Below are 15,076 nucleotides of genomic sequence, written 5' to 3' on the forward strand. Positions count from 1 at the left end.
TACATGTTTTGACCATGTCAGTTTACAATATAAGTTAACACCAAGTAATTTAGTCTCCTCAACTTGTTCAACAGCCACACCATTCATTACCACATTCACCCATTTCAAAACAGTGCATCTCTTTATTAAGGGTTTCAGTGACTTCATTAGCTGTGATTGCTGATGGTTGAATCATCAGCATACATGGACACACATGCTTTGTTTAATGCCAGTGGCAGGTCATTGGTAAAAATAGAAAAGAGTAGAGGGCCTAGAGAGCTGCCCTGTGGTACACTACACTTGTTTGACATTAGAGAAGCTTCCAATAAAGAAAACACTCTGAGTTATGTTAGATAGATAGCTCTTAATCCATGAGGTTGAAAAACCTGAACACATACGTTTTCTCAACAACAGGTTATGGTTAATAATATAAAAAGCTGCACAGTACAGCTCCCACAATCTTCTTATTATCAATATCTTTCAACCAATCATCAGTCATTTGTGTCAGTGTTAAGCATGCAGAAAGTCTGTTGTTCAGACTAGTAGTTATTCTTATTTTTAATTTCACCTTTATTTTACCAGGTAGGCCAGTTGAGAACAAGTTCTCATTTACAACTGCGACAGTACGAACTCTGACGATAGTTGGCGGGCAATCAATTCACATATGGTGTCCAGGGCACAGCTGTGAGCTGAGGGGGGTCTATGACAAGCGGCAACAGTGAGGGACTTATTTCTGGAGAGATGGATCTTTAAAAGTAGAAGCTCGAACTGTTTGGGCATAGACCTGGATAGTATGACAGAACTCTGCAGGCTATCTCTACAGTAGATTGCAAGTCCTCCCCCTTTAGGGGATGGACATTTCAGAATTTTTGGTGACCTTCCTAAGCCAGGATTCAGACATGGCTAGGTCATCAGGGTTGGTGGAGTGTGCTAAAGCAGTGAATAAAGCAAACTTAGGGAGAAGGCTTCTGATGTTAACATGCATGAACCCAAGGCTTTTACGGTTGCAGAAGTCAACAAATGAGAGCGCCTGGGGAATGGGACTGATGCTGGGGGTTGCAGGGCCTGGGTTAACCTCTACATCACCAGAGGAAAAGATGAGGAGTAGTATGAGGGTACTGCTAACGGCTATACGAACTGGTCATCTAGTGCTTTGGGACCAGAGAATAAAAGGAGCAGATTTCTGGGGGTGGTAGGATAGATTCAGGGCATAGTGTACAGACAAGGGTATGGTAGGGTGTGAGTATAGTGGGGGTAAACCTAGGCATTGAGTGACGATGAGAGAGGTTGCATCTCTGGAAGCACCAAATAAGCTAGGTGCGGAACTCCGCGTGTGGGGGATGGGACAAGGGGGCTATCTGAGATATGTTGAGCAGGACTAGGGGCTCTGCAGTAAAATTGTGTGTCATTTAGTGATTTAGTTAGTGTAATAACCAAGTGGAAAGTAAAATGTATTTTGGGGTGAGAATGTTATGTTAGAATGTTTTTCGCATAATGACTTTAAAACTTTTTTTGTGAATATTAAGATGTACCCAGGTAATTAACCTTTCTATGGTAGGTGGGATGGTAGCATCCCACCTGGCCAACATCCAGTGCAATTGTAGAGCACGAAATTCAAAAATACTAAATTCAGATATTTAACATTTTTGAAAATATATCTGTTATACATCAAAATAAAGCTTAACGTCTTGTTAATCCAGCCGCAATGTCAGATTTCAAAAGGGCTTTATGGCGAAAGCAAACCATGCGATTATCTGAGGACAGCGCCCCGCATACAAACACATTAAAATCATATTTCAAACAGGCAGGTGCAACACAAAGTCAGAAATAGCAATATAAAAAATGCCTTACCTTTGATGATCTTCTTCTGTTGGCACTCCAAAAGGTCCCAGTTACATCACAAATGGTCCTTTTGTTCAATAATGTCCTTCTTTATATCCATAAAAACTCTGGCACGTTTCAGTCAATAATCCACCCATTTTCCCTCCATCAAAATGTATACAAAATGAATCCCAAATGTTACTAATAAACTTTTCCAAACAAGTCAAGCAACGTTTATAATCAAACCTTAGGTACCCTAATATGCAAATAAACGATAAAATTTAAGACGGAGAATTGTTATTGTCTTTACCGGAGAAAAATACCAAAGAACACGCTTTCTTTCACGCGCTTGGAAACACTACAGCCAAAATGGGAGCCACCTAGAAAAACTACAATTTCTGGGTCATTTTTCCAAAAACCAGCCTGAAACTCTTTCTAAAGACTGTTGACATCTAGTGGAAGCCCTAGGAACTGCAATCTGGGAGTACTTGGCCTTATAATTAAAGTAATAGCCATTGAAAAATATGAACATTTTTGGGGGGGAAGGTTTGTCCTCAGGGTTTTGCGTGCCATATCAGTTCTGTTATAGCGACAGACATTATTTTAACAGTTTTAGAAACTTTAGAGTGTTTTCTATCCAGATCTACCAATTATATGCATGTCCTAGCTTCTGGGCCTGAGTAAAAGGCAGTTTACTTTGGGCATGCTTTTCATCCGGATGTCAAAATACTGCCACCTAACCAAGAAAGGTTAATCAGAATTTAACCAATCGTAAACAGGACTTGTGTATCTACCTTATCTGCTCTCACCCTGCCTCCGCCCTGTCCTCACCCTGCAGTGCAGTCTGGTTCCTCGCTATTTCCCCTGCCCTTAGTTCTGAGTAGATTTGAGTTCTAATTTAGAACAGAGGGGCTCTGTTCATTCTGGAACGCTGGTGCTTGGGATTTTGGGAATGGGTTAGTATTTTGGAGCATGATCCAGAATGCACGCAAAGGTAAACTGCGTCTCTTCTCTTTCAAAGATAAGAGAGTGAATGATTGTTTTTCTGTTTACCTGTAGAAAGCATCCTCTGGCCACAATTTTGTGTAACAACAGAAAGTTGTAAAGGACGTCACAATGCTTGCCTAGCGAGTACCACTTCCTCCCGTTTCGGCCCATACCTGGCACAAACTCGGAACCTGTGCCTTGCTAGCATGTGAACACCCTGCTGAAGCGTCTTACCAGTCGGCGCAGGGCAAAAAGCTAGCTATTCACTGGCGCAATTGGGGACACCTCAAGCTGAGGAATAAGTTTCACACATCCCTCATGAGGCATGAATATACAGTAGTAAATTAGCTGTGGTATCCCAGGAGGACTACCCCAGGGGATGGTAATAGATGGGAGGTACGTGAGGCGATGTTGGCTCCCTCTGCTGGGAATACGGGAGCTGGGCACCCCGACACGGACAGCTCTAAGTGGAGGTAATTAGAGGAAAGTGCCAACCAGCCGTGGAGGCTAAATAAAAGGAGCACGGTGGCACACCGCGAGGGAGATTGGGGAGAGACCAACATCAAGCCACAGTAGAGAAGAAGGACCGAGCCAAATCTAAGGGATTTTGTTTGTTATGTTTATTTTCTGTCTTAGTAAAGTTGTTTTTGCGGACTTAAACCTCCCTGTTTCTGTGTTAATCTTGGGACGCTCAATCCCAACACCCCACGGTATAAATCAAGCCTGTATAATTTTATCAAGTCAATCAATCAAATGTATTTATAAAGCCTTTTTCACATCAGCAGTTATCACAAAGTGCTTATACAGAAACTGTAACGGTTGTCGTTGGTGGAAGAAGGAGTAGACCAAAATGCAGCGTGGTAAGTGTTCATGTTGTAAATTTAATCAAAACTGAACACTAAACAAAATAGCAACGAGGAATAACGAGAACGAAACAGTTCTGTAAGGTGATACACACAAAACAGAAAACAACTACCCACAACTCAAGGGCGAAACCAGGCTGCCTAAGTATGGTTCTCAATCAGAGACAACGATTGACAGCTGCCTCTGATTGGGAACCATACCAGGCCAAACACATAGAAATACAAACATAGAACAAAACATAGAATGCCCACCCCAACTCACGCCCTGACCAACTTAAAATAGAGACATAAAAAAAGGAACTAAGGTCAGGACGTGACAGAAACCCAGCCTAAAACCCCAAAGTCAATCTGTCTCTTTAAAGCAGAAGTTGTTTCTAGACCTTATCACCGCCACTCTACTTTGCTCTCTGGCCGATACTGACAGACCAGCATTGCAATGCTGTGGTCTTGAACAGGACACCACAGGCTTAGGCAAGCAGTAGCCAAGCTACCATATGATAGTCAGAGAGGGATGGCATGTTAGGTTTAAGCCTCTGCATGCATAGAGTACATAAATAAACAGATAGCTAGTTGAGTGAAGACAATAAACCTGCCTAGAATGGATGTCTCAGGAATAGCACCTCATCAAAAAGCAGACGCCATTTGATTTAACATGACCTTCACACATATGACATACCCCAACGTGCCTGCACAAAAACAACATGAAAACATTTACATCCACATGCCGCCCTAACACAGTTCGACCAATTTATAAAGGGATATGAAGAGGCTGGCTGATAAATAAGGAGGCACCTGCTGGAAGTCGGAAGGAGCGATCGTGTTTCTCAGTGATGGCTCCAGCACTAGGACAGCAGCATACTGGGGTATTGTAGGCTAGGAGGAATGCACTTGGCGGACAGTCAACAGCGGTCCTATTAAAACAAGTGGCCTTGACCAGACAGGGAGGATAGGATACGTGAGTCACTCTACAGGGGACAACTTCAGAACACAATCCACATGTAAGGACTCCATCGTCAGCTGGACTGCTCTGAGTATCTCAGAGAGCATCGTGCAAATTAGACGTATCATTATTAGTGTTAGTGTAGAGGGCTGGGACTAATGTGTGTGTCTGTGAGTTATTATGTGGACTGCAGTGCATATAATGTGACAGTTGGGGTCGATTCCAATTCATTTCAGGAAATGAATGCAATTTAATACATCACTTGAAAATACCCATGGTAAAAACATTGGCAATTTTCCATTTACAGTTGTATTTTTTTACTACTTCCTGACTTGACTGGGCCTGGAATGGCATTGAGTGAATGACTCTGGAGAATAACTCGATAACCAGTGATTTATCAAAATCACCAGCATGTGATTTCACAGTTCTTCATTTGTTCTTTGGGACTTTGCACTTAGTTTGCAACTGGTGTGGCAGCCAGCTATATATATTATAACCAACCCTGTACTTCCCTAACCCTGTACTTGAATTTAGATAATTTTTCAAGCATCCTGTATTATGAGATTGAGATGTGATGGTGGCTCTGCCTTGGGAAGGCCTTGCCATGCAAACCGGATATTTTCTCCATTGACTTCCTATTGGAAAGTGACATTCTAATTCATATAAGATCATTACAATGTTGAGGTAAAACAACACAACAAATCAGTAAGGGTGTTTGTATTGATATCTAGTTGTATTGATACCAAACAGGTATCAAATCTGACATATTGCATTTTCTTTACTTTGTAGGACTGGGGAGGGACAGAGAAGAGAGAGAAAGAGGGAGCAGCAGCCTTCATCTGACAGCGTGACCATTGGATGAGCCTCGTTCATGCGTCTCCCTGTGTGCAACTCCCACATTACTATGAACTGTGTGCAGGACTTTGGAGACGGGGGCCTGGGTGTGACCCTCACCCTCCGACTGCTCATGCACGGCAAGGTACGTATGAGGTGACGGTTTAAGTGAATGGGAATATCTGGGAATATATAAGAATAGTTGTTGGAAGAACTGTAGCCATACAGGAATTATCTGTAAGAGATGAGTTAAAGTATTAGGATGTAATTACAGTATGTAATATGATTTTCCCATTGACTCGTGTCCCTGCTCTGCTTATTCTGTAGAATTTAAATAATACAAATGAGAGATTTGTTTAAGATATTTATGTTGATTTAGCACATAAAGAGGTCGATACGGTATGTTTAAAGGAGTCTGTGTTTAAATATTTCAATAAATCTTGTATATCTTTAATATCTTTATGAATTTTGTATTTTTTTCTTCTGGGCTTTTCAGGAGGTTGGCAGTATCATTGGCAAGGTGAGAAGGCTTATCTTTTTCTTCTATCGTTTATGTTATTTATAACTATTTTCTGAAGAGATACAGTATTCAGAAGGGCTTTTTGATCCTTGAGATATGCTGTTATCACAAAGGGATGCCTATTTTCAGATCAATGAAGACTATTTCTAGAGTTGTATTAATATTGTACTATAAATTGCACTATGGGAATTATCCTGTATTAAAAATAGACACTTGAAACCATGCCATTTTGTAAGTATTCATAAGCCAATCTATGTGGATTGATTTTCCCAATCAGTCAATATCTTTCCATTCTATTGTAGAAGCAAAACAAACATAAGGCCTCCTGACACACTTTGCTAACTGTATTTCCCAGTTGCAAATGTAATTGCTTTAAACCAACCCACTTAAAACCTTCTCCATTCCCTAATGCAGTATGGTAATCCATCAAACAGAAACATTAGTGCATTGACTGCAAACCTCCGGTTGAAACGGAGCTCCAAAAGGCATATTACTGTCAGATCCTTGTGATCAGTTTAGTGTCTTCTAGGAGGGCGTGTAGGGTGCTCTCTACCCCTTCGCTGGCTCCCACTAGCCCTGCAGCCTTGAAATAGAGCACAGGCTAAGAGAAAGAGAAAGCCGGAGGAGAGGGATAAAGAAATATGGGGGAAGAGAGAGTGAAGGAACGAGGGGGAAACCGACACAGAGGGGATGAGAGATTGAGAAAAAGAGGGGACGAGAAAGAGAGAGGGAGAGAGAAAAGAGAGAGAAAAAAGGGATTAATAGATATGGAGAAGAAGTGGGAAGGTGAGAAATGCTGTGTGTGGCGGTAACCAGGCTCTCCATCCACATGTGTTAATAACTCCATTCTCCCTCCTCATCTCTATCTCTCGGCTAGGCTTCAGCCCAACATCCTCTACAGTATCCCAAATGACACACCAGCATTCTATTTAGTATGAAATAACAGTGTGGCTGAGTACACAAAATAGTATGGGTGCATTTGTATTAGAAAATATCCGGTTGTCAATGTCATGGGTGTCGTTGGTAGAATCGTTTAGAAGCAGGAAGAGAGAATGATGGGCTGAGGCCAATATAAAAGTGACAGATGGAGTGGCAATCTAAAGCTGGCAGAGGAGGTATGACAGAGGTGTGACTTCATTTTACTCCTGAGCCTGGGTGGAGTGACTGACTGGCTGGCTGGCTAGCTGACCGCTGGCCACACAGAAAGGATCTCACAAGGACAGGACAGACGTTAGTTGATAATAGAAGAGTAGATATAGATGTGAACAAAAAGGGGCAGTTTTTACTGTATTTACTATATTTTATACATTTAGGATGTGATGAGAATACTGTTTGTCAGTGGCTTTGTGCTAAACGTCTCAGACTGAAAAAGGACTCTACTTTTTCTCTTCCATGACAGCTTAGGTTACTTTTCAATGGAGGGGAAATAGAGTCAACATGAAGAAAGGTATCAGTTTAATAGGGATTGGAAGTGCAGGCAGATTTCCAGCTGCAAGTTGAGGACACACTGAGAGGCCAGTACTTTTTAATAAACAAACCACACACCTCACTTCAACGTTGTCTTTCATCTTCCTCTTTCCCAGAAAGGAGAGACGGTGAAAAGAATACGGGAGGAGGTATGTTACCTGCTTCCAATCTATCAACACTGTCCATCATATGTGTACGAGTGCCCGACATTACCATAATGCATCCAGAGTAAAGCCTGTCATTGATTGATTAAATAAATGTATATCATCTAGCTCCAAAGCTATCAATATCACATCTGGTATCTGCGTCAATATGCTTTATTTATCTGAAATCTTTATGTTCCAGTTATTGTGTAGTACAGAAGTGTACCATCACAAAAAAAAAGGTTATCGTTCAAGGCAAAACATAATCAAACGGGAGATAGTGTCTAATATGGTTTGCGATGCGTGGTGTAGAGTTCCATTAATATTAAACCCAAAAACCCTCTGTGGATGTTTGAGAAGGTTGACTGGGGATACAGAACAGCCTCATAGTCTGACCTGCCCATTGGACACTCTTCTCTTTCAATAAATCTCTCCCTTTTTCACACTCTCTCCTTCCATATCTTCTTCTCCATTTTTGTGGTGGTAGGTGGCCGAAGGGTTTAGAGTGTTGGGCCAGTAACTGAAAGGTTGCTTGATCAAATCCCAGAGCTGCCAAGGAACAAATCTGTCATTCTGCCCCTGAACAAGGCACTTAACCCACTGTTCCCCAGTAGGCTGTCATTGTAAATAAGAATTTGTTCTTAACTGACTTGCCTAGTTAAAAAAAATAAAAAATCTGCCTCAGTGTCAAGCTCTCTTTCTCCCTGTCTCTTTTTTATTCTAGGTCTCTCTTTCCCTCTCTCCCATTTTCAGTCCAGTTTTTTTTTAAATCTCTGCCTACCCCTCTCTCTCCCTTTATGTCTCTCTCTTATTTCTCCCTCATAAACCTCAAGGGTGCAGTTGATCCGATGGCACTTGATTAATTCTGTACAAAAAGTAATTAGATTGTCATTGTGTTGGTTCAAATTACTCTGACTCCTGATGCAATGCTATTATATTTTACTTTATGAAGCAGAATGATAAACATAGGCAGTTAGACTGAGGGAGCATGTAGCCCTATACAGCCACTGGATTTGTCTGCCAGTGAACCAGTCATCCATGCTAGTCATCCATCCACCCAGTCCGTCAGTCAGACAAACAGGCCTTTAATTAGTTCCCCCTATGTGAGGCTCCTTGGCTTCCTCCCCAGGCCCTCTCTGTCTCCACATTGTCAGAATGACGCAGTGGGATAACTGTAATAAACCTCATAGAGGTTAAAGTACCATCATACCTCTACTACACGCGTGTCCACTCTCCATTCCCCAGGGCTCTGGAGATAAATGAAATGACATTGGATGGAGGGATCAGAGTACCAGCCTGGGGTTAAATTACAGCGAGGTCAATTCCCTGTATGATGATCCAGCTATTTATTGTTAGTTATCTGTAGGACAGGGTGTATTTACTGGTCTGGAGTTTGCTAAATTTTACCTTTTATTTTTGTCCTTCATCCATATGACTCTTTTCCCCTTACCCATATCACTTCCATTTACTTTACTTCCTTACTCATGCTAATCCCATTCTGTCCTCCTTACCTTGCATGTGGCCCTCACCCTATTCTCTCCATCCACCCAACATGTGCTCTGCTCTCATCCTTTTCCCTCTTCTAATAGAATGTCAATAAAGTGGGACCCTGGTTCTTGGTCTGTCTCCCTACAGAGCAGTGCACGAGTCAACATTTCAGAGGGATCATGTCCAGAGAGGATCATCACAATCACCGGCTCTACAGACTGTGTCTTCAGGGCATTCACCATGATCACATACAAACTGGAAGAGGTAAGACAACACTATCACTGTTTCCCTAAGAGATGTTCTTAAGCGGGGCAAAGCTGCCCTCGGCTTCAATTGATTTGATGTACAGTACCAGTCAAAAGTTTGGACACACCTACTCAACTCAAGGGTTTTTCTTTATTTTGAATATTTTCTACATTGCAGAATAACAGTGAAGACATCAAAACTATGAAACAGTACATATGGAATAATGTAGTAACCAAAAAAGTGTTAAACAAATCAGAATATATTTGAGATTCTTCAAAGTACCCACCCTTTGCCTTGATGACAGCTTTGCACACTCTTGGCATTCTCTTAACCAGTTTCATGAGGCAGTCACCTGGAATGTATTTCAATTAACAGGTGTGCTCTGTTAAAAGTTAATTTGTAGAATGTATTTCAAGGTAGAGGTGGTATATAGAAGATAGCCCTATTTGGTAAAAGACCGAGTCCATATTATGGCAAGAGCAGCTCAAATAAGCAAAGAGAAATGACAGTCCATCATTACTTTAAGATATGAAGGTCAGTCAATCCGGAAAATTTCAAGAACTTTGAAAGTATCTTCAAGTGCAGTCGCAAAAAACATAAATCTTAATGAGAAAACTGGCTCTCATGAGGACTGCCACAGGACAGGAAGACCCAGAGTTACCTCTGCTGCAGAGTATAAGTTCATTAGAGTTAACTGCTCCTCAGATTGCAGCTCAAATAAATGCTTCACTGAGTTCAAGCAAAAAGACACATCTCAAAATCAACTGTTCAGAGCAGACTGCGTGAATCAGGTGTTCATGGTCGAATTGCTGCAAAGAAAACATTTTTAACGGACACCAAGAAGAAGGAGAGACTTGCTTGGGCCAAGAAACACGAGCAATGGACATTAGACCGGTGGAAATCTGACCTTTGGTCTGATGAGTCCAAATTTGAGATTTTTGATTCCAACCGCCGTGTCTTTGTGAGACGCAGATAAGGTGAATGGATGATCTCCGTATGTGTGGTTCCCACCGCAAAACATGGAGAAGGAAGTATGATGATGTGGGAGTGCTTTGCTGGTGACACTGTCAGTGATTTATTTTAAATTCAAGGCACACTTAAACCTCTTACAGCTACCCCCCTACTATTTTCAATTTCCGCCTGAAGACATACCCAAATCTAAGTGCCTGTAGCTCAGGCCCAGACCCAAGGATATGCATTTTCTTGGTTTCATTTGAAATAAAACACTCTGAAGTTTGTGAAAATGTGAATTGAATGTAGGAGAATATAACACAATAGATCTGGTTTAGATAATACAATGGAAAAAAACATAAGTTTTTTCTTTTTCTTGTTGTATCATCATCTTTTAAATGAACAAGACAAAACAAACATTCAGATCAGATTGATGGGGACAATTTCAGTGAAAAACAGAAGAGGGCAACAGAGTACTTGTGCAAAGTTTCAGAATGATAACTTCCAAAATGAGTGTTCCTACATGACATTTATCATGAAGTCACCCAGGTGTCCCACACAAGTAGCCCAAATGTACCCAAGTGGCCAAATTGGTGAAGTTATACATTTTGAATGGAATAACTATATACAAAATACCAAAATGGTATTATAACACAACCCCCCAGAAAATGGAGAAAAACATGGGGGGGGGGGGAAAATATACATTTACAAAATAACACTTTCAATATTTGGAAGACCCTCAGTCCTCTATGCAATATTGTGCTGCTGATGCCAGGTGCCATAGCAGTCTCTTTCTGCTGTAAAGCAGAGGGTCACCAAGCATGTGGTGCAGGTGATGGGGGACTTCATTTTGCAAAGAACACAGCGACGCCTCCATGCTGTGCCCTTTTGGCCCTGAGGCACATTCATGCCTGCAGAAATAAATTTGGGCAGATGAACACCACTTGTGGCAGGAGCAGAAGGGACAGAGGTAGAGGGGCCAGAACGTGGTGCAGTGATGCTGTGGTGCTGTAGCCAGCAAGCTCCTTGATGAGCAGCTCTCTGAAGGCTAGCTGTGAGATGGGGGGCTTTCCACAGCTCTTAGCCATTTCCTTGTGTAGGATGAATGCATTCACCACAGCAATGTCGATGAAATGATAGAAGAAGGTTTTGTACCATTTCATCGTCTTATGGAGAACATTGTAATAGCCTATCAGCGCATCTGACAGGTCCACACCTCCCATGCCCTTATTGTAGTCCTTTATTGCAATTGGAATGGGGACATTTTTTGCGGTCCATGCCCGAGTAGCGCTGAGACAACAGGTGTCCGGCTGGATGAACCAGCTTCAGTGGGGGATGGACCAGCTTGGCCAACCAGCTTGGCACTGGGGGCTCCCATTCGGAGTCAGTGTCACTGTGAAAGAAAATGTTCAGTTAGAATAGTTTCACATATGAGCCCTGTATCAACAGGCATAATAAACAGATATATATATATAGAGAGTACAGGGAACATAAGGTTGAATATATTATTATAGACCTGCTAGATCTACTGTCTCATTTATATTATGACATTTAAGCTAGATCTACTGTCTCTATTATATTATGACAGACCAGCTGTATCTACTGTCTCCACTTCACTTTGGCCATTGTTATGGGCCTGCCCTCCCCCCAACAGCCTCAAATAGGCTATTTCATGTGGGGGTGGGGTGGGGTGGAGTGGCAGACACACGCATCTCGGCCATGCTCCCTCTAATCCACAATATGTATATATACACACACAAACATAGGCTATGGGTCATACACATACATACAATCATACCGCCACCCACAATGTATAGCCAACGTGTACTTTACACATTTCATTACATTTTTATACATTGCTACTAAAATGTTTAAAAAATCACAAATAATATTTTAGATTATTAATTTCAAACAACGGCATTAGCATGAGAAGAAATGACCAATCCAAAACGATGTCCTCTCCGTTCAAAAAATATTCCTCCATTTGGGAATCAAAGCTATGCTAGCTAAATGAATCGTCCTCCAACAAATTCTGTCTCACTTTCCCGATCAATTTCTTCTAAAATTGTGTGTACATCTGTATATCTAGACTTAGATTTAGCTTTCCCTGACTTATTCGCCATACTGATTAATATTTAAACAGCTGAAGATGCGCTTTACCAAAATATTGCTGTGCGTAACATGCCAGGCTCTTTCCAGTATGAATCTTCAATGGCGAATGACCCTCTTTACGCCGGAGTTTACTACATGGGTTGGTCTTCCAACACATAAACATTACATATTGCCGTTTACCTCAGCTCATTGGCTATCTACCCAGCTAGATTTCAAGACGATCAGTGGTCATTGGGTTAAAATACAGTCAATCAACGAAACAGAGGTCATGTCATTGGTGCACAATGATGTCATTACTTGTTGTCTTTAAATCGGTTTCTTTCAGTCAATACGTCCCGTGAAATGACTCATCAAGTTTGGTTGTGTTACAAACAAACCAGTTGATTGCAATGAAACCAAACATGACTGGATAAAGTCACGTTTAGTGTGTGTATTTACATCGAATGTGTCGTCGAATATGGAATGAGACGGAATTTATCAATCAAAAGACCATTCATTGTGCAACAATGAGCATTGGGATTGCAAACAGAGGAAGATCGTCAAAGGTAAACAATTTATTTTATTGCAATTTGTGATTTTGTTACGCCTGTGCTGGTTGAAATAGTTTTTTTTATGGGGCTCTGTCCTCAGATAATCGCATCGTATTCTTTCGAAGTAAATCATTTTTAAAAATCTGACAATGCAGTTGGATTAGCAAGATTCTAGGCTTTTGACCCATCTGAGACACTTGTATTTTCATGAATGTTTAATATGACTATTTATGTAGCGATCACCGTATGTTGTCGAATTTAATCACGCTAACGGGTTCGGTGCGCAGAGAGGTTAACCAGCATGGCTACCACAGCATTCTGCAGTGATACTCCATCCCATCTGGTTTGTGCTTAGTGGGACTATCATTTGTTTTTCAACAGGACAATGACCCAACATACCTCCAGGCTGTGTAAGGGCTATTTGACCAAGAAGGAAAGTGATGGAGTGCTGCATCAGATGACCTGGCCTCCACAATCACCCGACCTCAGCCCAATTGAGATGGTTTGGGATGAGTTGGACCGCAGAGTGAAGGAAAAGCAGCCAACGAGTGCTCAGCATATGTGGGAACTCCTTCAAGACTGTTGGAAAAGGATTCCAGGTGAAGCTGGTTGAGAGCTGTCATCAAGGCAAAGAGTGGCTACTTTGAAGAATCTAAAATCTAAAATATATTTTGATTTATTTAACACTTCTTTGGTTACTGCATGATTCCATATGTGTTATTTCATAGCTTTGATGTCTTCACTATTATTCTACAATGTAGAAAATATTCCAAATAAAGAAAAACCCTTGAATGAGTAGGTGTGTCCACACTTTTGACTGGTACTGTATAATTTCCTGGTTTCCAATTCGGTAAAATGTTTTTATTTATACTGTACAGTTCATCATGCAAATTGAAGATATCGTGGAAAATCATTAGTCACATTTAATAGCAAGGTTTCCTCCCAGGTTGGCTTCTACTGCTGATTATTTTGACACTGGATACCAGTTAGACGTTTGCTGCTCTTGGTGCAAGAGCCTTTTAGTTTCTCATTATACAGTGCCTTGCGAAAGTATTCGGCCCCTTTGAACTTTGCGACCTTTTGCCACATTTCAGGCTTCAAACATAATGATATTAAACTGTATTTTTTTGTGAAGAATCAACAACAAGTGGGACACAATCATGAAGTGGAACGACATTTATTGGATATTTCAAACTTTTTTAACAAATCAAAAACTGAAAAATTGGGCGTGCAAAATTATTCAGCCCCCTTAAGTTAATACTTTGTAGCGCCACCTTTTGCTGCGATTACAGCTGTAAGTCACTTGGGGTATGTCTCTATCAGTTTTGCACATCAAGAGACTGAAATTTTTCCCATTCCTCCTTGCAAAACAGCTCGAGCTCAGTGAGGTTGGATGGAGAGCATTTGTGAACAGCAGTTTTCAGTTCTTTCCACAGATTCTCGATTGGATTCAGGTCTGGACTTTGACTTGGCCATTCATACACCTGGATATGTTTATTTTTGAACCATTCCATTGTAGATTTTGCTTTATGTTTTGGATCATTGTCTTGTTGGAAGACAAATCTCCGTCCCAGTCTCAGGTCTTTTGCAGACTCCATCAGGTTTTCTTCCAGAATGGTCCTGTATTTGGCTCCATCTATTTCCCATCAATTTTAACCATCTTCCCTGTCCCTGCTGAAGAAAAGCAGGCCCAAACCATGATGCTGCCACCACCATGTTTGACAGTGGGGATGGTGTGTTCAGGGTGATGAGCTGTGTTGCTTTTACGCCAAACATAACGTTTTGCATTGTTGCCAAAAAGTTCAATTTTGGTTTCATCTGACCAGAGCACCTTCTTCCACATGTTTGGTGTGTCTCCCAGGTGGCTTGTGGCAAACTTTAAACGACACTTTTTATGGATATCTTTAAGAAATGGCTTTCTTCTTGCCACTCTTCCATAAAGGCCAGATTTGTGCAATATACGACTGATTGTTGTCCTATGGACAGAGTCTCCCACCTCAGCTGTAGATCTCTGCAGTTCATCCAGAGTGATCATGGGCCTCTTGGCTGCATCTCTGATCAGTCTTCTCCTTGTATGAGCTGAAAGTTTAGAGGGACGGCCAGGTCTTGGTAGATTTGCAGTGGTCTGATACTCCTTCCATTTCAATATTATCGCTTGCACAGTGCTCCTTGGGATATTTAAAGCTTGGGAAATC

At 41.4% G+C, this 15,076-nt stretch overlaps 1 protein-coding gene across 2 annotated transcripts in view; it reads left to right on the forward strand.

The window, feature by feature from the left end:
* The window catches only part of LOC112215715 (poly(rC)-binding protein 4), a 57,795-nt gene that overhangs the window by 21,077 nt on the left and 21,642 nt on the right, over nucleotides 1–15,076 (forward strand). For both annotated transcript variants that reach the window (XM_024375030.2, XM_024375031.2), the window contains exons 2-5: nucleotides 5,380–5,569; nucleotides 5,921–5,944; nucleotides 7,528–7,560; nucleotides 9,190–9,306. In XM_024375030.2, the coding sequence (XP_024230798.2) occupies nucleotides 5,462–5,569; nucleotides 5,921–5,944; nucleotides 7,528–7,560; nucleotides 9,190–9,306 (282 nt within the window). In that variant the 5' untranslated portion in view covers nucleotides 5,380–5,461. The remainder of the gene's footprint in view (nucleotides 1–5,379; nucleotides 5,570–5,920; nucleotides 5,945–7,527; nucleotides 7,561–9,189; nucleotides 9,307–15,076) is intronic.

This window comes from Oncorhynchus tshawytscha, linkage group LG16 (genome assembly GCF_018296145.1).
Source record: "Oncorhynchus tshawytscha isolate Ot180627B linkage group LG16, Otsh_v2.0, whole genome shotgun sequence".
Lineage (NCBI taxonomy): Eukaryota > Metazoa > Chordata > Actinopteri > Salmoniformes > Salmonidae > Oncorhynchus > Oncorhynchus tshawytscha.